The 22872-nt window shown below is 43.4% G+C and overlaps 1 protein-coding gene across 2 annotated transcripts in view; it reads right to left on the reverse strand.

Moving 5' to 3' along the window:
• Positions 1–22872, reverse strand: part of EPG5 (ectopic P-granules 5 autophagy tethering factor) — a 568130-nt gene that overhangs the window by 444734 nt on the left and 100524 nt on the right. For both annotated transcript variants that reach the window (XM_069218853.1, XM_069218854.1), the window contains exons 11-12: positions 22163–22320; positions 14775–14929 (exon numbers count right to left, since the gene is read on the reverse strand). In XM_069218853.1, coding sequence (XP_069074954.1) covers positions 14775–14929; positions 22163–22320 — 313 coding nt within the window. The remainder of the gene's footprint in view (positions 1–14774; positions 14930–22162; positions 22321–22872) is intronic.

Genomic DNA, 22872 nt, shown 5'->3' on the forward strand with positions numbered 1-22872 from the left:
CTATCTGTTCTCGCAGCCTGTCACTGACCTGTTCTCTTTTGTTTCCCCCTGGTTCTAAAGAAACTGCATACCTTACTGATTTAAATACATTTAAGGGAGCGTGTATGCTGGACCTAGAAGCACTCTCAGTCCCTCCTATGTTTTTGGAGAAAAGATCTAGCCAGGGCTCTCCCCACTGTCAGATGTTGCTCTGTGTCTCTTTAAGGCACATCCTTTATTTGTGGTCTGCAAGTATCCACAGGCTGAATTTGTTTGCACTGGTGCCAATGATCCTGCCAGGAGGTTCACAATCAGTAAGACAACGTCATGTTCCAACCACCTACAAGAGCAAAGAGGCTGCTGGAACTGGACCCAGGACCTGACTCCACCTTCACATGGCATTGCAGCAAGGTCCATGAGAACCCGTAACTGCCTCCCCTTGATAGACAGTAGAAAGGCCAAGGATCTCCATGTATACCAGATGTCCTCCCCAATCCAGCAATAAACCTTCTTCCACCATCGTCAGCTTTCGCTGGGGAACACAGAGGGGTCAGCAGCTGGTCAGGATGCAAACCAGAGGCCATCACTGCAAATCTTGTGCAGTCTTCTCTGAAACCTGGATTACATCCAACAGATCTTGTTGATGGGCCCACTAATACTTCATATCCGACTGCAGAGCCTGCGTATGTCACCTGGCAAAGTGGACCAGCAGAATGCAGGCTAATTGGCCAAGAAGCACTTGTGCTGCTTTCTCCAACATCCAGAACCAAGGCAGAAACATTAGGATCATAGCTCCAATGTCCTGGCCTACTTGCAACAGAGGAAAGGCTCTGAAGTGCACCATGTCCTAGGCAGCTCCTATAAAAGGAAGTCTCTGCAAAGGAGTTAGGTGTGACTTTGGCTCATTGGATGGGGTTTACAACTGACTGTGGCGAGCCTGCCTTCAACAGTCAGCCGTCAAGGTAGGGTAAACTGCTATCCTCAACCTCCAAAGATGGAAGACAGAAAGGAGCAAAGTAGTTTGCTGGTGTCTGAGGCAAAGGTACACAGCATTACTCCATCCCTCACAAACAGTTATCCCCCTTCCTGCACGGGGGTTAAGCAGGTTGATCAACAAGAGTGACACAGCAGAGATGCATGAACAACTCTCCATGAACTCCAAAGGCAATCTATCACCTTTGAGGAAATAGATAAAGCTCAGGCAAAAACTGGTATTTTGGCAAGGGGATGAACTGATGAAAAGTTGATAGCAAAAGCCAATCAAACCTTCCAAAACAGTCTGGATGACTCAGGTATGTAAAAAGTACACTGTACCACATTATGTTTGTAATGTATTGATGAAAAAAAAAAAAAGTAATTATCATCAATACAGATTTTCCAACCATAATTTTGCCCCACCTTGTGAATGAATGTATGTATCTTGCAAAACACACTAAGTACATACTGAAGTGCCCATAACTCCTTTCAACTACATCATCAGCTTCAAAGCAATGGAAATTTTGAACCATTTCTTTGTTTTTGGAGAAATTAGTGAATAAGCAGGGCTATAATTTGTGGGGGTGTGGCGACTGTGGCACGGAGTGTGGGTACTTTCAAGATGGAGGCAGGAGGACTCTTTGGTACTTACTGTGTTATGATATGTAGCGGCCAAAAATGTAAACATTGGGAAAAGGATACTTTTTTTTATTTATTTATAGCTTGTACTTTCCATTGTGTTAATAGATGTAACGAAATGATGTTTCTTGGAAACTAATTAAAAAAGTTAGTAAAAAAGGATATAATTTGCAAACACAGCTGGAGACTGTAAGGGAATTGTTCCACTGGTTTCCATCCCAGTAGTGTACAGAAGATGTTCCTTCTCTGATTCACTGTTATGGGTGTTGTTTTTTTTCTTCTCTTTTTTGTTTCCATGCGGGGGTTGCTCCTTGGTTAGCGCTTGGATACCTTTTTTGGTTTTATGTGCTTTATAACTACAAAATACAAATACTAGTGGAGCTTAACGCGAGGCATGATGTTCTAAACTGCTTAAGAAAACAAACTTAATGGTTCATGTGAGTATCATTAGCCTTTTTATTACACAACTTTCAGTAACAGTTTAGTGATTGCTCATTATCTTCCTACATGCCTATATATATATATATATTTATATATACACACAACATTATAACCTTCATGTACAAAACCATTTTATGGTCTGTAAGGCTGAGATTCATCAAATTAGAGCCTTTCCGGATGCAAAATGTTTTGTTTTTTTAATTCAAAAAACCCAATTTGCAATTCAATAGAATGTTATTGAATTGCTAACTGGATTTGGGGATAAATAACAATTTGGTATTTGGAAGAGGGGGGATGTTAAAGGCATCTCTTTCAGATACTGAGACCCTCATTACGAGTCTGGCGGTCACTAGCCCAACATACTCGCCGGTTGCGATTGGGTGCCGCCAATGCAGCAGTCTGACCGCCACATCACAACCCTGGCAGTCAGGCCGCCAGAGAACCGCCACCTCCGCCTGGTTGCTGCTAGGGATTACGACCCCCTTCCCCGAGAGAGGTTTCATGGCAGTAGCACCACCATGAAAATGCTAGCGGAGAACCGGTGCAGGGGTCGGCATGGGCAGTGCAGGCCCCCCCCAGCCAGCACCATTGCAATGTTCACTGTCTGTCTGCAGACATTGAACATTGCGATGGTGCTGGTGCACCCTGTGCTCCACAGCATTGCCGCCGGCTCAATTACAAGTCGGAGAAAATGCTGTAGGCTGTTTCCCACAAGGCCAGTGGGTGGAAACTTAGGTTTCCGCACGCTGACCCAGCGGGAAACTCTTAATGGGTCTGGCAGGGAGGTAGCAAGTTTGGCAGAAACCTCCCTGTCTGAGGTTTGGCAGCTGGTGAAAAACGTCTGCAGAACTCCTAATCAGGCCCGGAACCTTTAAGGCATGTGTTAATGTTAAGGCATGTATTAACCAAATTCGGGTCGCAAAGCATTAATATTTTACCACATCCTCAAAGGAGGTAAAAAGCAATTCCTAAATGGGAAGGGGTCTTCAAGGGACCACTTCCCCTTTGTGAATGTTCATAAAAACTTTATTTTTATTTTTATGAGCAATCAGTGGTCTGTGACATCACTGTCTGGTCATAAAAAGGTTTGTGTATTTTTTGTTTGTTTTTTAACACATCCTGTTTTCCTTAAAGTAAAACGTGCTGTATTTTTTAAAACAAATGCTTCATTTAAAAGCAGTCACATACATGGTAGTCTGCTGCACCATGCTTGTGAATGGAGCCAATCGTAGTGGGTCACAATGTACCACTTATCTCATGCATATTAAAGAGGTAGATCGACCTGAGACCCACTACAATTCTGTATTTTGAGAATCAACCTATTAATGCATAGATCTGTTCTCAAAATGCAAATGGATTCATCAGAAGACATTGCAACTTCTTCTAACAAATCCATTTTGTACATTCCATTTAAGGAATCACAAATTGTAAATAATTATTTGTCTCAATTTATGATCTCTTAAATGGAATCTATGTAATCTTTGTAAATGAGGGCCTCAGTTTTTTTTCTTTTATCAAAACTTTTTGTTTTATAAGATGGCTGCATACTTATACTTTAATCTAGAGCTACACCTTGGAAAGGGCAATGTGTTTGCTTCTAATATCTCTCATGATTACTCAATTGAAATGTTTTTTGCAGACAAATCTGTTTTCTTAACACATGCCTGTTATGCATGGATCATATAGCAAACAGTCATGCTGTTCTGAATCTTAGATGCATTTTCCTAATAGAGACATGAGATGTATCAGATGCATTTCCCAAATACAAACAAGAGAATTTGTCTACCTGTCTCAAGTAATGTCTATTTGGGTGGAGCAAAGGCACCATTCAAGGTCACATTTGTCACAGTTAATTTTTATTATTAGGTCTATGATGTTTAGTTTTGGAAAGTTTAATGTATACTTGGTATCAGGGTCCACAAGAAGATAAACTGATTTAGTCATGGGAAACCAAGACTGTGTGATCACCACATTAATGTTTGTATACAAATACACACTACATTTTCTTTTCCCCACATTATGGCACAATGAGTGCAACACCTATGAGGTTCAGACCAACGAGGGGCAAACTCCCAGAGTATCGCAACTGTCAAATAGGTGTTGGGGAGGGGGGTGACAGGGGACATTTGGGAAGTATGGGGTGAAAAAGAATAAAAGCTGGATTGTCTATGCTTTTACATTGAAGAAATGTAAGTAAATATAAAGATTACATCAAAAGCATGTAATTAAATATACAATACCTCAGAAACATCTGTTTTGTGAATACAAGCATAATTCAAGTTGAATTTGTGTTTCTACAGGAAACAGTTTAAAGTTGGTGGGGCGTGGCTTGGGGCATGAAGATTGCGGTCCCACTCTAAGAGTACTCCGCCACAAAATTAAGCTGTTTTATCTGCCTGCTGATCCTCATAATCAGTGACTTGTCAGAGCTGGGGCCCCCCTCGCCGTGTTTGGAGGAGTCAGAGATCCAGCGGAGCTGATGGCGAAGACGCAGCCATGTTGATCCGCCCCGCGGCCTGCCAGCCGGCCTGCTTTCTGAGCCACCTCCTCACTGGCTCTTTGCCCTCGTGGCCAGCCGCCCCAGGGCTGGAAATTCTGAGGCCTCTTCGGGCCTCTGAGACTATTGTGGATCTCCCCCGGAGGTGAGGAGTAGTTTGGGTGGTCCCAGTGGAGTGCGGCGAGATGATTTGGCGCTTCGCCCCAAGGCCTCGGGGTGGAGTCCCTGCTGCCTGGAGAGCACTGGCGTGGTGGCGGGGTGCCCCCGCCTCTCTGAGGTTGCCACACTGACTCCTGCTCTGCCTCTGAGACTATTATGGACCACCCCCCTGGAGGGGAGGAGTAGTGGGGTGGTTCCAGTGGAGCGCGGCAAGACAATTTGGAGCACTCCGCCCGAGGCCTCGGGGTAGAGACCCTGCTGCCCAGAGCGCACTGGCGTGGTGGCAGGGGCCCCCTGCCACTCTGAGGATGCCACACTGACTCTTGCTCTGCCTCGGTAGCGGCTCCGCATGGAGCTAGGACATGGGCTGGACGCGGGACGGCTGAGGCGCGGACATTTGACCGGGACAACGGTAGGCCAGAACACTTGGCTGGAAGAGGCGATTAAGGGGCATATCGGCAGCTGAAAGTGATTAGCTGGGGCCTCCTCCCCAACTTCTCTCTCTCCCTTCCCGTCTGCCCCCTTTTCTACAACCCGAGGGGCTTGAGCAGCAAGGGAACCTAGTGGGCCTGCTTGGTGGCTTGTCCATCGCTGGGTAGATATGGAATTGCGGACCCTGGAGGGGGAACAGAACGCCAGGGGCCTCTCTGCTTGCCTGAACCGGGATGACAAGGAACCCCACATACTATACCGCTAGAAGCCGGGGGGCAAACTTCCTGGGTACTGCCCCACCCCGGGATATCGCACTGGTGCGCTGTGACATGATGAGGGCCGAGGGGGCCATGATGAGGTGCGTGGGTAACCCCAAAGGGCTCTGATCCCACCTGCCCCAGACCTGCAGAGAGGGCATTAGAACAAGTGGGAGGCTGCGGCAACGGTTCCTCTGCTCCTGGTTCCCATCGAACCATCTGTTAAGCCAAATACTCCGAGGTGGCCACAACCATCCTGCCATGGAGAAGGAGAAACAGGAGCCGCCTGCATTGTCTCAGGCCTGTATAGACAAATATACTAACCAAGCCGGAGCCCTGGGCGGAGAGAGCACGGCCAAGGGGCCCTCTGCAACAGGAGACACTGCAAAAATCCTACAAGCCATCCAGTCCTCGCAACCGGCAGTTGAACACAAAATTGGGGAAGTAAGAGTTGATATGGCTTTATTACGACAAGACCTTAAAAATGCCACAACACATATTACTGAAACAGAAGAAAGTGTCTCCACAGTGGAAGATACGTCAAAAATTGATCACAACGTAACAATTTGTGCTTCACTGGCTTTCCAGAAAGAACTGAGGGATCCTGAACTGTTGATTTTCTTGAGACCTGGCTTAAGACGTGGATGCCCTCCGATAAACTGTCCCCATGGTTCACTGTGGAACAGGCCCACAGAGCGCTTACAGCGAGGCAACCCCGGGTGCTGCCCCCAGGGCTCTGATAACCCGCTTTCATAACTTTCATGACCGTGACTGCATCTTGACAGAAGTCCACCGTCTAGACGGAGTGCACTACCAAAACACGAAGATCCTAATTTTTCCAGACTATTCCCGTGAAGTCCAAACTAAGAGGCGCTCCTATGATCAAATGAAACAGAAACTTAAAGCCTTACACTTGCAATATATGCTCCTTTTTCCTGTCCGCCTTAAGGTCCTGCATGCCGGAAGGGCCCACATCTTTGATACGCCTGAATCGGCGTGGGAATAGGCAATGGAGGAACGGCTGCTCCGACCATGTCCAGGGACGACGTGTCCGCCTGCCCGGTCCTCGACTCGTGGCCCTCGGGCAACTGCAAGAGAGGATGTCTGCCCCAAACGCCCCTGCGCTCGTTCTTCCTGCAGGGGGCGGAAAACGCCGCACCTATCTAGATAGTCAAGCCCCGGCTCCCAGGATTCACAGGAGTCTGATCCGGCCAGCCCAGTCCCCTCCGCCCGAGGGGGAAAGACTAAGCCAATCGCCATTAGTCTGAATGACTCTGGGGGCTCGGGATAATGACTGCTGGGGTCATCGGGTAGAACAGCCATTAAGATCCTACTGCCTGGAAGGGTCCACCACTCCATACCTATCAAGTTTTTGCTCTTTCTGAGTTACTTTAGCAGTTATTGAAGGGTGACAGATGCTTCTCTGGTTGGTGAGGGAAGTGTGGAGGGGGGCTGTTGGGGAATGCACAGTTAAACTTGTCATCAATCAAATATTATCATTATCGATACACCTCCATCGCAGCTACCCAATGGTGGTACACCAAAATAAATGCCCTCTACAGCGTTGGAGGCATTCCTCACTACACTAACAGACATAATCGCCCAGATGCACATAGGCACATAGGCCCAACCATCATAGGGAGTGATATGAATGCCGTTTTTGATTTACACCTAGATATCACGGGCCCCCTCCTCGAAATCCAGATGCAATCGGTCTGCTCTTCTCAACAAATGGTTACATAATCTGGGTCTATGCGATGCTTGGTCCACTTGGCATCCTCGCTCCCAGCAATATATTCATACCTCGTCGGCCCATCACACACACACATGCATAGACATGCTCATTATGCCGGCCACTGACCTCCATTTGCCCACTCAAGTGCAGACACCTGCCCGGGGCATCTCTGATCATGCAACAAGGCTCCTAAACACTGTTTCCACAGATGCCATTCTGAGATCAATATGGCGCCTCAATGCCTGGGTTCTACAGGCCGCAGCCTATTCTGCCGCTCTCCATGTTGAAACTGAACACTAATTTCGAGAGAACGCAGGCAGCGTCCAGTCCAATATAATGCTGTGGGCCGCGGGTAAGGCGGCTATCCAGGGCCACGCTAAGGCTCTCCTGCACTGGATAGAAAAAGAGAAGCAAATACACATAACAGAGCTTGAGGCCAGAGCTGGAACGTGAGCAGAACCAGGGCGGTGGGGTGGACTGGGGGCAGCCCCTAGAGCTTGTGAGGGAGGAACTTAGGACCCGCTCCCTTGAGGATGCGAAGCTGCTTTGGTGTGCTTCGCAGGTGCGCATATATGGATGGGGGATAAAAATTGCACCTGGCCCGTGCACCGTTGGAGGGACGTGAGGTCCCAGAGATAGGAGACGTAGCCGGGACAATTCATAACAATCCCAAAGATATTTCCTCCACTTTTGCCCAACATTACGCTACCCTGGCACATGCCTGTCCCCAGACCGACCATTGAAAGGGATGCCCCACTTCTACATGAGATCTCTCTCCTCTGTCTCTCAACAGTGCTCAGTCACACGTTACTATATCACGTGAGGAGATCGGCAAGGCAATCTCAGCACTGACAGTGGAGGAGACGACTGGATTCGTGCACCACAATGGAATGATCAGTTTACTTGGCTAGGGCCTGCACAAAGAAATTTTACAACATTTGGTCTCAATGGCTGGGGGCTGTATAAGGTATAAGTTATGAAAAGTAAACAATGTTGTACTGTTTCTATCATGTGTAACTATGACTAAATGGGACCATAGTGGCTTTGGCCCCTTACAAATGTACCATAAAGTATGGAAACATGTGTATGTGCGGACCTTTTGCATTATGCAAATTGCTTGACACGTTTAATGTGCTTGTACCACTTCATGACTTTCATCCCAAAGTTATAAAGTTGGTTATTTAAAAAAAAGTTTTTACATAGGATATAGCAATGTTGTAATTTGGTATTGCTGCATGCCTAGTATTAGTATTAGTTTGTATGTATAGTTTTCGTATGCATTTAACTATTTTTCACATTTTTAGGTATTGTTAATTATGTTCCATGTTTCTTGTAAAGGTTTCGTTTAAATGTTTTCTTTTTTAGGATTTTATATCATTGTGCCCACATTATTTTTAAATGGTACTTTTTTTATTTCAAGGAAAAAATTGTTGGGATTTTAGTCAATTGTTTTAATTTTTTACTTAGATTTTTTGTGGAGTTCCAGGAGCAAACAAAACTAGGAAGAAGAAAGGCATGTCCAGCAGGAGATGAGTTTGCATGCTTCCAAAGTGATGAGAAGTAGATGAGAGAGGGATACAGGCAGCAAGCAGACAGATATGTAAACAGGGATAAGGCAGTCTCATTTAGGTATGTTTTGTATGCTCAAAGCTGGCACCTAATTGCTGGGGGAAGAGGCTGGCTGAATTAAGACGAGGAGGAGGAAAAGACACTGGATGAGAAGAAGTCAGGTATGAGGTCCGCCCCATAAAAGAAAGCAAATGCAAAGGGATTAATAATCCTGGCCCACAGATATACCTCTGTACAAATATGGCTTTCCGGAGATTTTCATTTTTGATTTGAGTTTTTTGGTTAATTAAAGAAGTAATTTAGCTTGGGTAGACATTGCTGATCCAGGCCGAATGTTTATGGACAACATTTTTAAAAATGGCAGATGCATTGCAGTGATGAGGTAATATTTCAGGAGCCATGAGACCTATATACTTCATTCTGATGTCAAAACATAGGTTTTCGGGGTCAAGTAGTCTTACTGAGACAGAAATACCTCCTCAGAACCACCCCTCTGTCATTTCCCAAAATGGGGGCTATAATAAAGGAAGATTAGACATATATAGGAATGAAACAAATAATAATGGTTTTTATTCCTTTTATGTATACACCAAAACAATGTTTATGATCTGAATATGAAAAAAACAATACACAATATTTATCACTCCGGTTTTAGACATATTTTCGTAGTTCACTTTATTTGTTTCGGCAATCGCTTGTGGTACATTTGCAGAATGATGAACATTTGAGAAGAGCTTATCAACAGGGACATCTTTTTGCAGCACAGGTTTTGTAAGTACATGTAAATTCTGTGGGTCCAGGTTTTAGCAATTTCGTACATTTTAGCACTCCCATCAATATCTTCCCAACCAAATTCACAGTGATCTTTCCCTACTTATGCATGATCCAAAACATTTACACATCTTCTGATCAAGTAGAATGCTCTTTTAATGTGTCCACGCACAGAATATGTCGTCGGTGGAAGGTCACTTAGCAGGATTAATCTCTTGAACTATACCAAAGATTGCCAAATGTGTGACAGTCAAAACTCGTTTTCCACACATGCACAACCTTGTTTTTTATGTCTTAAAGTCACATTCTTTTTCTGTCTCAGCAAATCCTTTTACAAACGTCACACATTTAGCAGTTAAAGCTCCAAGTTTGCTCATAGTGTTCATCAGTGTGATAAGAACACTGGACAGCTCTGGGTCAATTTTCGTGCACAGAATGTGAAGCAGGACTAAGTGTCTTTTCTCTCCTGTTCCATAACGTATCCATAACTCTGACAATCCTTGGTTTATGAACATTGCAACAAATCTGAGTATCACAATAATAACATATGTGTCATTTGACAGTACAATGACTCGATTGGAACCATTTCAAACAGCCCACTCAACATGTGGCACAACACAAAGGCCAGTTTCCTCTAATTTGTTGTTAAGTTCTTAAACGATATGGCCCGTACCTTTTGAATCTCTCTCTGCAGGCACCAACTCCTCATTGACAATCATTTAGCTTACAATAATTGGAAATTCAGTGTTCACTGAAGCATAAGCAATGTTTTGGCGCATTAACATCTCCAAGTTCATCTTGTTCGATGTTGATGACCAGAATTTATCAAGTTGCACAGGTATAGGTGTTGAATCTTTGAAGCAGGCAATATCAACTATGCCACTTGTAGACTCACATTCTTTGACAGACTGTTCAAGATGCAAGGTGCACACTGACTTTGATATCTGTAGAACAGTCTGAAGAACTCTCCAAAGTTTTGCATGGTTGAAATCTTGACCATTCGCAACTGTGACATATAGTCCACAAAAACAACAGTTTTCAATGAGGACACCTTTTTTAAATTAAATTCTTCAGGTGAAAATATTTTAGCGCTCTTGTGTGAGTCGGTGCTTCACTGGTTTGGTTGCATCATCTCCATCAAATAATGCGTTTGTTGGAAAAAGATTGTGCCTCAGAATGTTGTGGATAAATTCACCCCTTTCTTTTGCTACATCTATCTTTCAAAGTGCCTACGAATTTTTTTTTCTGTAACCTGTTTTGTAGTGGCTGGTTGGAAGAAAGTCTTATAATGGCAATTAAAGTGTGGAAGTTTGGCTTTAGTGATTATGTCAAACAGCTTTTTCTCTTTCAATACAAATCTCTTCTGCTTCAGTTCTACGTATAATTTCGATCCATGTTCCAAGACATCTAGTAGACATGTTCTATCACTCTCCACATATTGTTTGGTAAAGGCGTTGTGTAGTTGCACAGGCTCAGTCATTTCAAAGGGATTTCCTTGCTGCTGCATGAAATGAAGAAGTCTGTCAACATGTTTATTAAAACGTTCCTCTCTCTTTCCCCACACATTTGTGGTGAGGAACAGTTTCACGACGAGCAATTAATTTCGCATTTCTCGTCTCTCTGAAAACATTGCAAACAGAAAGGACTTCATGGTAAACTAGCTGCCTCTGAGCAACATATTCACTTTTACAGGTCTGACCCAACAATTCCCTTGGAGCTTTTCTCTGATCTCTAGATCGTCTGTTCCAGTTTCATATCAAGAGCCACAGCATTGAATCTCCCCTCTCAATCTTTAACCACAAAATGTCTTTGGATTAATTTTCTATAGAGGTATGGTTTTTCTACCTCTAGCTACTTCCCTCTTTCCAAATACCAGGACCTATATCTCAGGGAGTTTATGCAATCAAATTCACGAAACACAGTAATCAGTGACTGCACAGTCTTCACGTGCAGCTCCCAACCACCTTCCAGATCAGCATGCAGCAAGTTTTTAACTAAAGCTATCATATGTCAAACATTTGCCCAGTACTTGCAAAGTTCTGATTTTTCTTTACATTCTTTGACAAACTCTACAAACTTGGTTTTCAGGTTTTCTGATTTTGAACTAAGTGTATTGAACATTGCCTGGCTTTGCATTATGTATTTTGAATGAAGTGCACCCTGTGCCTTGTTTACTTCTGAGATAAGATATGTAAAATGTAAGTTGTCAATCTTGTTCCAGAAAGAATTCCAACGAAATCTATAGCCTCAGATCTGATGAGCATTCCTTGTAACGAACAAAAATAATGAGTTCTGCCTCAATACTGACTGGACAGTTTTGCTTCCAAAAATTTCAGCCTCAATAAGTGCATTGTCTATGCCACAACCACTGAGAAAACTTCCTGCACACCGCAACACAACTTTGGTCAAGTGAAAAATGCCCATCATTGGATAAAGATCAGCAGATTCTACTGGATTGCTCATAAAAATGTCATCTGGAATACAGAAAACAACTTCATTGCAGAAAATTAGCTGGGTTTGCCGGTCTTCAAGCTGAGCATGCACATTTTGGAAGTTTTTTTGGGCTGTGTATATTGTTGTGTAGTTTGTGACTGTAGATGGTATTGCTGGTAAAAACACAACCTTCTTCAGTGGGACGGTATTCTGGGAGATCAGAGCATGAATTCCAGCCCACGGAGGAAATGGCTTTTCTTCATCCTTCAGTCCGCACTGAATAAGCAATATGATAAATTCAGTTAATTCAGCTTTGCGGATAGCATGAGGTAGAAAAAGATCCATGTCCTCAGACACTTTGAAACTTTCTGGTAGGCCTGGACTGGCTTGTAGTGATTTTGTGCACGTTGGTAAGGCAGTTGGGTTATACGTTTGCAACTTCATTTGTTTATGCCTAAGCTGACACAGCTTGTTTTCCAGCAGCTACTTCATTGGTAGAGTCATGAAAAAGCACCATGGCAGTAACATGTGTGCTGGATGTTCCAGACAAAGAAGAGCTGTCTTCAAAATCAAAATTATCAAGACAGCAACTGTAAATCCTTTCCTGGTAAAGTGACTTGGAAGTGTTGTGCTGTCGGATTCACAAGATTTTACAGCACGAGCTGTTAACAAGTTCCTGTGCCATACTACGTCATTATAGTTTGTTCATATACCAATCCTATTCATTGAAGTGATTACCTCTCTACTTTTGCACTCGTCATAGATTGTGAGGGCAGTCAGCATGTGAAGCAGAGTTTTCTTTTTGTCGTGATGTAAGTCATAAAACATGATTTGGAAAAGACAGTATATTTGCACAGCATAAGCCTGGCAGTTCATGGGATTGTCTTCCAGTTCTTCACTTATATCTTCAAAGCCATCATCAATGTTGTTGGCTTCTGTTCCAAACTCAAGAACTTCAGTTCGGAACAGTTTTGCTTTGCTGATATTAAACAATGATGTAAAAAATGTTAAGACAACATCAGGCATTCTTGTCGACTCCCATGATTTGCAGACCTCTGGGGCATCATAAAATTTGTCAGTAAGTCCAAAATATAAATCTTTTAGGATGCTTCTTAAAATGGCTCCTGCTGATTTTACTGCATCCTGTGATCTTATTTTGGCAGCAGGAACTTCAGGAGTCAAATCAGCTGAGAACACCTTATGTGGATGATTCTTTTTGTTAGACTGACAAAAACATATTCTGTCATTGTACATTCTTGCATCTTAATTTCATTATTGAATGTATGTGCGCATGCAGTTCTGGTGGGCATACAAATCCACTGCAAATACATTCACTTTGATGTTTAGATCTGTTGTTCAGCTGAAAACTTAATCTTGGAAGAAACTAGCTAGAGATAAAAACATGTTTGTCCTTTGAGACTCAAAAACTCTGTACTTTGTTATTTCATCAATCCCTTTGGCCCTTGTTCTGGCTAAACAACAGATAACACATTGAAGATCCTCTGCTTTCTGATCAGTTGTTGGAGGTGGGTGAGGGGTAGCCATCGATCTTCTAAGTAGATGGGCATTGGGTTTGGTTGTCATCGCTTTATGGGAAGACTTGGATTCTTGTTGTCATTCACTGGTTTCTGCTACTTTTTGACAACGTTTCTTACAGGTTTTTTTCTATTGTATATGACTTGCAGCACTAGTTGTTACAATGATTGAATATTTGATTCTCTTCACATATCAATTTCAATCTTTTGTGAACTTTGCCTTGCCGTATTTCATCAGCATCTCACACTCTCTTCTGCCCAGCCGCAGTTGATGTTAGCTTTTCTTTAAGATTAGGTTGGCATATGACACATTTATCTTTGTTGAAGGAGTCATCAGAGTTTGTAGTTAGCAACACTCTGGCAGGAGGTAAAGATCCTCTGCTACCACCTGCTTAATAATAATTATAGAGCCGTCATTTTGGAAAATGGTGGAAGGGTTGCTCTGAGGAATTATTTTCTGTCTCCATAAGGGTACTTGACCCCCAAAACCTATGTTTTTACACTAAATGAAGTATATAGGTCTCACGGCTCCTGAAATATTACATCATCACTGCAACACTTCCTTAATTTTCAAAAATGTTGTCCAAAAAAAGTCGCCCCGGATTAGCAATGTCTACCCAAGCTGAATTATTTCTCTAATGATACAAAAATACAAATGAAAAATAAAAATCTGTGGACAACAACTTTTTACGAAGGAATTTCAAGGGGCCAGGACTATAAACTGGTTTCACTGAGGACACCACAGAGTGACAAACTGCCCAATTTGGGCTGCAGAAACAGGATGTCTTCACAGAAAAACTATAGGTGAAAAAGAATGCAGGATGGGCAAAAGGGGAAATGACAGAGGAAGACGAGAGAGGTGCTATAAAGTGCCTCAGAAAAAAAATATTGAAGCATTTATGAGTCACCTAAAAGCAAAGACTAAAAAAAGAAATAAATGGCAAAATAGAAAATTCATCTGTTTAACAAGTATAATACTGACTCAACAGAGTCAGTACTTGTTGTAAACATACAGATCATGACGACTGGATTATACTGATAACATAATCATAGTCACTGGTTAGGTAATACTTTCTCCAGTTTAACTGACTCCTTCATATTATAAACATTATGGACCCAAGTATCAAGAAAAAGATTCACAAAGATAGGACAATTTCAAAAGAGGCCAGCACTAGCTCTGGCATTTAAAGAAGCTGGCTACAGAAAGCATAGGCTAAAGCACAGGAAAGATGCCTGATGTTATTTCAACATGAAAAAGGAAAGCATTTAACCACTCTTTATTAAATAAGAAATATCAATATCATTGTTTGGATAACTACTGTCATTTCTTTACATCCGTCGCATGTATTTACCTCATATATTTCTAGGGCAATGTCCTTTACAAAGTCTTCATCAACATCTGTCTGCTTGGCTTGTGCCATCTGAGCAAAGGTCGTAAGCAGACAAATTCCTTCAGAGTTGTTCACTGTTGCAAGGTAAGACTGGAAAGCTTCTCGATACTCTGGATCTGCAAACCCAAATAATCTTCAGCATTATTCATCTACAAAAATATAGTTAAAGCAAGATTTTGAAAAGCCTGACATCTTAAAAGCAGCATTTAAATGAGAAAACCACCGGTTCTTAATCATCTACAGGACTCAAAATTGAATTCACAGAATAGTTTGTGTGAGAAATCATACTAACTGCCAAGGCATAGACTTAAAGGTGGAACTCCCACAGTTAGAGAGTGTCTGACCCTAAATTCCACTGACAACCTCAGTAAATCTTCCAGTGTGATAAATAATTTAGTGTTGTTTAGTATTAAGGTTTTAGTTTGCAGAAGACATTGTCATATGATGGTTTAGTTTAATTTATGCATATTTGCAGTTGTGCAAACATGCTGCATTGCGGAGAGCACTGAAATGTGTACCTTTTGCCAGCATGTTTATTGCCGAGGATTTTGTTTAAGCATGCAATATGTATATATACTGTCCTTACCACTCAGGTACAACCAGAGTTCAAGAACATGTGTTTGGGGGATAGTACGTTTTGAGTAAACTTGACTGCATATTCTGTGATGAAGACCTCTGTAGGGTTGTTCTGAGCCCCAAATTGGTATCACAGGTGTGAGAAGATTGTTCCGACCATCAAATCCTCCCGGATTATTTGCTTTTTGATCACCTGGTGTTAGTACTTTTACTGTGGTGGGGCCTCATAATCTGGGACTCACCCACAGTAAATTCATGGCAAAATGGAGTGCACATGTTTACCATCAGTGTGCACATGTTTACCATCAGTGTGCACCTTTTAACATAAGGCTGTTGCAACACAGCAAAGGATAAGAGGCACTTGGCTGGTTATGTGTGTGGACAAGCGTGTACACACATGTGAGGACTGAATATGGGAGGCTCCTGTTGTGCACAGCCCAGGAACTGCGCACACGTAGCTTGGCGCAGGAGGGACCATGCACTGTTGGGTATTGAACTGGGATAGGCCTTATTATGTGGGTGTATACAGATAGGGAAACTCAGTGTGGTTTACTATCTTGTCTGCAGTGACAGTCCATTATACACTTGTGGAGAAGGCTATCTTAGGGTGTAGTTCCACTCCCCTTTGGTCAACAGACTCCAGGGTTGTATCGATGTACAGTGTAACCTGTCTGAAAAGAACAATTCTGTAAAGTCAAAAGCCACATATGTACAGCATATGGGTCATCCAGGAATGTCATATTTCTCTGTCTCAGCTCAGGATCAGGGCCCACGCCTTTTGTCACCCTGCTGGACTCAGTTAATTACTTTTTTCTGCAGCTGAAGGAACAAAAGCCTCCCCCCACGAAAGGACCAATTAACAGTGCATGAGAAGGAAAGTGGGTGGGCGGATTGCTCTGAATCAATCAGCTAGCTGCCACCCTGTGCCAGGAAGAGGGCCAGCCCCCAGGCCACTAAACAAAGAATGAAGTCCAGACCTCTGGAGACAAACCAGGAGGAAGGCTCCTTTGAAGATTTGCTGGGAAAGTCCCTGGCAGTGATGAGTGATGTCAGCGAGGGGTGCAAGAGCAAATGTGGCAGGTGACTCCTGGGTGATGCCATTTTGAGTTATCCCAGATGACTGTGCAGGGAGGTTGGGACAGGGACAGAGAGGTGATGTGGCGCATCAGGATAGGTCAGAGGTGCACCCCTGCTGGACACTCTTGCCCCCACTTAAGAGGTCCTGGGCAGGGGAGAGAGCTCTTTCTTGGGTTTGCTTTTCTGCTGGGCACCAGAAATGGAGGCAGCCGACATGGACAATTAGAAGGAGAAACCCCTGACTGCCATCAGGCCCAAGGACTCTGACTGACCCTAGGACCACTGGGGCATTCCCCGGGACCAGGGATGCTGGTCCCCTTTCCCTAAGGACCAGCTGGGGAAAAGACTGGGCTTCTGCGCAAGGAGAAGGAGAGGCCCAGAGGAAAACAAAGTGAAAGGCTGGCACATGCAGCCAGTAAAAAAAGCTACCTGCAAAGCTTGTCACATTTGAGTCCAGGAGGTCGAAAGAAAGAGATCCAAGTGGCTAGGGCTCACCACAAAGAGCAAAATGAGACCAGAATCATCGGAATCGTCCCAGCAGGCCCGAATTTGGACAGTTTGAAGCTGGGTGACTTCTGACCTTTTGCTGAGCAGACATCGAAGCACGTGGGGCTCTGCCACAGAAACTCAATTGCCTCTGACCCTTCCCCCAGAGCAGGAAAAATAAAGGGAAGCACTGTTGCGCTCTCCCCATGTGGAAGAGGACTGTGGAGGAGTGCTGTCATGAACCCGCAATATGACGAAGGGACCCAGGACCCAATCCTTAGGCCTTGTGAGGAAAAGTGCAGGGGAGTGGCGTCGGACCCCAGCGATAAGATGGGGCCCAGGACTCCCTCTTTAAGCCCGTGAAGATATGCTAGTGAGGAAGCATCGTCGCGATCCCTGGAGATTGCGGGAAGGGGCCCAGAACTCCATCCCTGGTCCCCTGCGCCGGGAGAGAGTCGGGGGAGTCCCGCTGCACTCCCCCCAAGTAACCAGCCTTCACTGCACCAGTGTCAAGGGGTAGCGGGGAGAACAGCCACTAAGTACACATGTGCTCCCGGCAGCAAGCAGACCAGAATGTTGTGCTAGCTGCGTGGGGAGCTGGTGAGAGCAGCCAGGGGTGGGCTCCGCAAGCTACTCGGCAATGAGAGTGCATGAGGGGTGTCCAGGTGGAATGGGACAACTTGAGGGACGACGCATGGTGTGCGAGGCTGTATTTCAAGAAAGGAACTAAGAGCAAGGAATTTGTGACTTTCCCCGAATCAGTGGGACAGCCACTGTTAAAATATGCATAAAAAAACGGCAAGGAGCACCCCATAGTGCCTTGCGTCTCCTAGCTGCAAAACAATCATTTTCCATTTGTGGTGGCCCTAAGGGGATAGGGTCACCCCAGGAAGTTAGTAGAAGTGCGGGGGAGCTGCAGGAGCAGTGCAACCTCCCCACAAAAGGATCTAACATTTCCCCATCCTACGTTTGGTGCGACTCAAGACAAATGACTTCCCAAGGATTTTTAGAATCTTCAAGCATTCCCAGGGGATTTTGCTTTGCAGCTGGGAGTTTTCATTCTGGCAGACACCCTATACGGCTGAAAGATGGTAATTGCACATTTGTGCACTGCTAAAAGTGATGGTTATCGTATGCTGAATGCCATTAACAGTGTCTCTGCAAGCACTCACTAGGGGTGAAAGGATATAATTACACTGGTTGTGATTATAAGTGTGATATTTGTATTGTGTTATTCATTTTCAAAGTTGTTTTGCATTCACCAATCACCCAGACATCCTCAGATCCCTTCCCTTATGAATGTTTTAATGAAGAAATGACACTGACAATCATTTATGTTCAAAGTATGCATGTTCTATAGGCAATGTTAAGTGTGTTCCTTCAAACTGATATTCCATCATAGCATTTTAATACAAGGTCTTGACGTGATAGGGGTAAGAGTGATTACGCAATGTCACCAAGATGCATTTTCATCTGCTTATGTATATTTGTAAATTGCTACCTAGTTAGAGTAGTGTGTGTGTAATAAATGTACTTTGCCCTTTTCAAAAGAAAAGGCACAGACTGGACAATAATTTATTCAATGTTATTATTGTGTGTCTGTGAAGGGGACTGCTAGCCCACACCACCTCCCTTGAGTAGGCCTTAAACTGCTCCGCTTTGCTACTCTGTGAGATTCAAGTGCTACAATGGGGGTGTTTGGTTCCCAGTGGAGGCATACGTGGACCCATTACTTGTGCAGGCCACACAACTAATGATCCATTTTCTTACAACGGGATGAGAGGGAAACACACTGGGGTGAGGTTAGTCATAAATGGATATTAAACATCTTTTCCAAACTGTTATACTGCTGGATCTCCACAGCAAGAAACCTACCATGTTGATAACGTCAAGGTCTACACATTCCATCAATAAGAACGATTGACAACGTATTAACTATAAAAACTGTGATGTATATGAGACTTTGTACACAGAACAGAGACTTTTGCTGTGCTGGTCTAGCACTGTCTGGCCTTCTTCTGCTGGTTGTGAGTGTCAGAGAGGGATCTCTAGCACTGATTCAAGACATGCAACAGACTTCATCCATGACATTGCCAATGGTTTAATAATATTGCTGCTAATAAATAAACTACTGGGCTGCATTTAAAAGAATATAATTGGGGTGGTGTTGACACCTACTCATGCCTCTCCTAGTCACCTGCCAAAGATAAAACCTTAAGGCTAGAAACATACCTTTTACCATGAAGGTAAGTGGCATATAGTGTACACCCATAAAGTCCTCACTTTGTGTGCATATTTCAAAACATTCACAATCAGGTTGGGCAATTAAAGTCAGTGGTGAAAAATATTTTAGAAGACTCAAGGCTTTTTTAAAAGGGTGGATGGGATTAATTAGAAGTCAGCTGATGATGGGAAACAGCGGAGAGATTAACTGCAGGATAAGGTTACTACATCAAACTATTCCGTGCAAAACCAAGCCAAACAAAGGAAAAACACAATAAGAGCAGGAAGTATTACGGTACAGGTGGGCCAATACAATGGTGCCAACTGGGCAAGTGACAGGGAGGGTCAGTCATTTTGAACAAGCAACACTAATGTTTAATGTTCCAACAAGGCCCATACCTGTGGAAACATGAGCTCCTGTGTTCCTGGAAATAAGTATGTTTGATTTTTAAAATCGGTGTGAGGGATCTAAACTCAATTAAAGAGATGCATGTAAACTGCTTAAGTTTCTGCAGAACCGAAGCCGCATAACAGTTTTGGGGAACACTGACAACTATTCGTCCAATGGTTCTGAAAGTTTTGGAGACAAGCGAAGATCTTCAGTGTTCCCAAAACAGCAAGTTACAGTAGTCAATACTTGATCCTCACAATTGTGGTCTTGTAGTATTTTCTAGGAGTGGACAGAGTTTAGTCAGAATATGTAGACACAATCTGTAGTTTTTCATTATCTGGTTTGTCTCAAAGCCAAATAGAGCTTAAGAGTTTTGAATTTCTGCACTAATAGTATGATAGCCGATAGGACAGCTCCTTGTAGAATGGTTTTAGGTTGACTAACACATGCACTGAGCCTGCCATGAGAAGTTCAGTCTTTATGGGAAAGAGAATGTCAGGATCCTCCAATTTTGAATTGTGTGCTGCTACTTGAAAACCTCTCTGTCACCACTTCCCCTTTTGTAAACACTTGTTTTGAGCCTGTGCCGTACTCCAAGCTTCCCTAATCCCCCTGATCAGATCAAGCCCAGGTTCCATTTCAAGGTTTGCTTCCCAGCTACTGATGCATTGTAGTTTTTGTAAGTGTTCCCTCAGGGTGAGAACTGGAGATGAGATCTTCAGAGACTCAAATTATACAATACTATGAATACTCTGTAATCACCCCAAACATGCCTCTGTAGTGCTTGTCATGCTTTCCTGCCAGGTTCTGCAACAGGATCCATCCCATGTTCCATTCTAGAGTTTACTTCGGTCTACGTGTTGATATCTGGAGTCTCTGTGCACTCCGGCAGAAAGCTGGAGGAGGGATTTTACCTTCTGTCACATGCGCTTCATTATAGTTAGCTCACAGACTTGCTCTGTGTTCCAGTCAGTCCTGCCCTCTGGGGGTATAAGCTACGAGGAGGGATTTAAGGCTAGTTTCTTACTTCCTAATTTGTGCTATCAACTGACATTACTGGGAGCTCCTGCCTTTTCCACAATTTGGTTGCACTTCTCAAACTCAGTGAACCTGAGAAGCATCCTGAACGCTGCTACTACGCTATTTTTTCGGGATGCCTTGTGCAGCATTGTGTTGTATCTGTTTCTTCCTTTCGTCATAGTCTAAACCTAATTTGGCCTTTCATTACTACCCTGAATTTGTAACCCTTCCCTGATGGGCTTCAGACCATGTATTCACAGAAATGGGAGGTTTTTCTTCCTTCTTGTGTTTACTACTTTTGCCTGTAACCTAATTTCAAGTTCCAGTGCGAGTTCAATATAACAGTGAGGCATTAGTTGTGCCAATGATTGTTGGGTACATCCTTGGGGTCCTTGTTCTGAATCCTTGTTTATATTTCCCTGTGCCAGCAGGACATTACTTTTGGGTACATCGTGAAGTTGACTTCTGATTTTCTGTTCTTGATATTTAAAACCATGTTAATTATTTCTTGCCTTGGTTATCTCTCTGATGCCTAGCCATTTCTACTGTTGCCCAAGCTAGTGTTAGCATAGCATTTGTCCCTAATCTCCTATTCTGTCATATTGTCTGGTTTCCCACAATAGATCTTTATTTATCCTGCACACTAATACATTCCTTACTTTGACTATACCTAGTAATGCTGTACTATTGCTTATCACCAGCCTCTCACGTATCTGCTTACATCCAGCCCCTGTACCACTGCAATCCAGTGACCACAGTTTTTACCTTACTAAGGGGGTTATTACAACTTTGGAGGAGGTGTTAATCCGTCCCAAAAGTGACGGTAAAGTGACGGATATACCACCAGCCGTATTACGAGTCCATTATATCCTATGGAACTCGTAATACAGCTGGTAGTATATCCGTCACATTTGGGACGGATTAACACCTTCTCCAAAGTTGTAATAACCCCCTAAGTGTTACCTTGTGAAGTGTTACCTCATTAACCACTTATTCCTGCTCTGTTCGTTGACAGCAGAGAGCCTAGGGAGGCCTATAGTGTTAGACTGCAGGCCATTTTAACTGGTGTTGCTGGCATATCTCCACGTTTGATTGCCATATTTGATCTTATTAAAGAGAAGTGAGCCATCAATTCACATTACCCTCAGTCATTGTGTTCAATGTTCCCAGCAAGATGGGATGGTCTAGAAGAAGAAAAATGCAAGCTATTGAAATATCCTTGCTGGACCTCTAACTGTAATCCAGTGTATCTGAACCAGGTGAACGTTTTCTCTCACTAATGTAAAATGGTGGGTGCACAAAATTCACAACTTGAAAACAGATTATGATTCTCAATACCACAGTGACAAGCACAAAGTTGAACTAGTGCATAATTAAAAGCACAGCGTTGTTTAGAACATTTCAAAAGCTACTGAAAGTTTAACAGCCCTACATTATAGAACTCAAAGACAGCCAGCATGTTGAAATATGAATGGGCTACATCTATACGGATGTCATATGCTCAACCATAAAAAGCCCCCGAGATCACAGAAATAATGGCACAGTTACAGTTACAAAATACTTGACCAAAACCTACGTCTGAGTTTCTGTTTGCAGTCCAAAGGATACACAGAGGAGCAGATCTTTTCGAGATGTTGGTCTTCTGCACAGTGCATAATAAAGAACAACTTCCACAACATGCTGTTTGACAATGTTCCATAGGGCATTTCAGACATAAAAAGCCAAATTCCCAACCTGTATTCATAGAAGATAAAGAATGCAATTTAACAGCATAAAACAATCTTAAGATGTTCCATTAACTTTGGTAGTAAACAGTTCACTTTGAAACAGAAAAAAATACTTTCAAATAAGCTCAACACATCTCAATTTTCAATAATACTGAAATTCAATTAGATCTGAACCCAATGCATTGTTTGGCCTGTTAATTCAGCTCCTAAAGATATTACTCAAACTGTTTTTATGAACAAATCATAGTTCAAAGGATGTATACTTCTTCTATTCCATACTTTTAGATACACCTCCAAAATCCCGCCACAGCGTGGGTCCCGAGATGTGTCCCTGATGTCTGGGACTCAGACCCAGCTGAAGCACCTGTGGCCCCGTGGTGTGATCACCACACATCTTGACCTGCTGAATTCCTTGACTCTGCTGGGTCGTAAGGAACCAATGCCTCGCCACCGACTCCGCATCACTTCCCAGGCAACCGTAAGGAATCAATGCCTCGCCTCCTCTGCCTAGCAGTATGAAACAGATGTCTCACCTCCCCAGTAACAGTAACGCACCAAT

The sequence above is a fragment of the Pleurodeles waltl genome, chromosome 1_1 (assembly GCF_031143425.1).
Source record: "Pleurodeles waltl isolate 20211129_DDA chromosome 1_1, aPleWal1.hap1.20221129, whole genome shotgun sequence".
Classification (NCBI taxonomy): Eukaryota; Metazoa; Chordata; class Amphibia; order Caudata; family Salamandridae; genus Pleurodeles; species Pleurodeles waltl.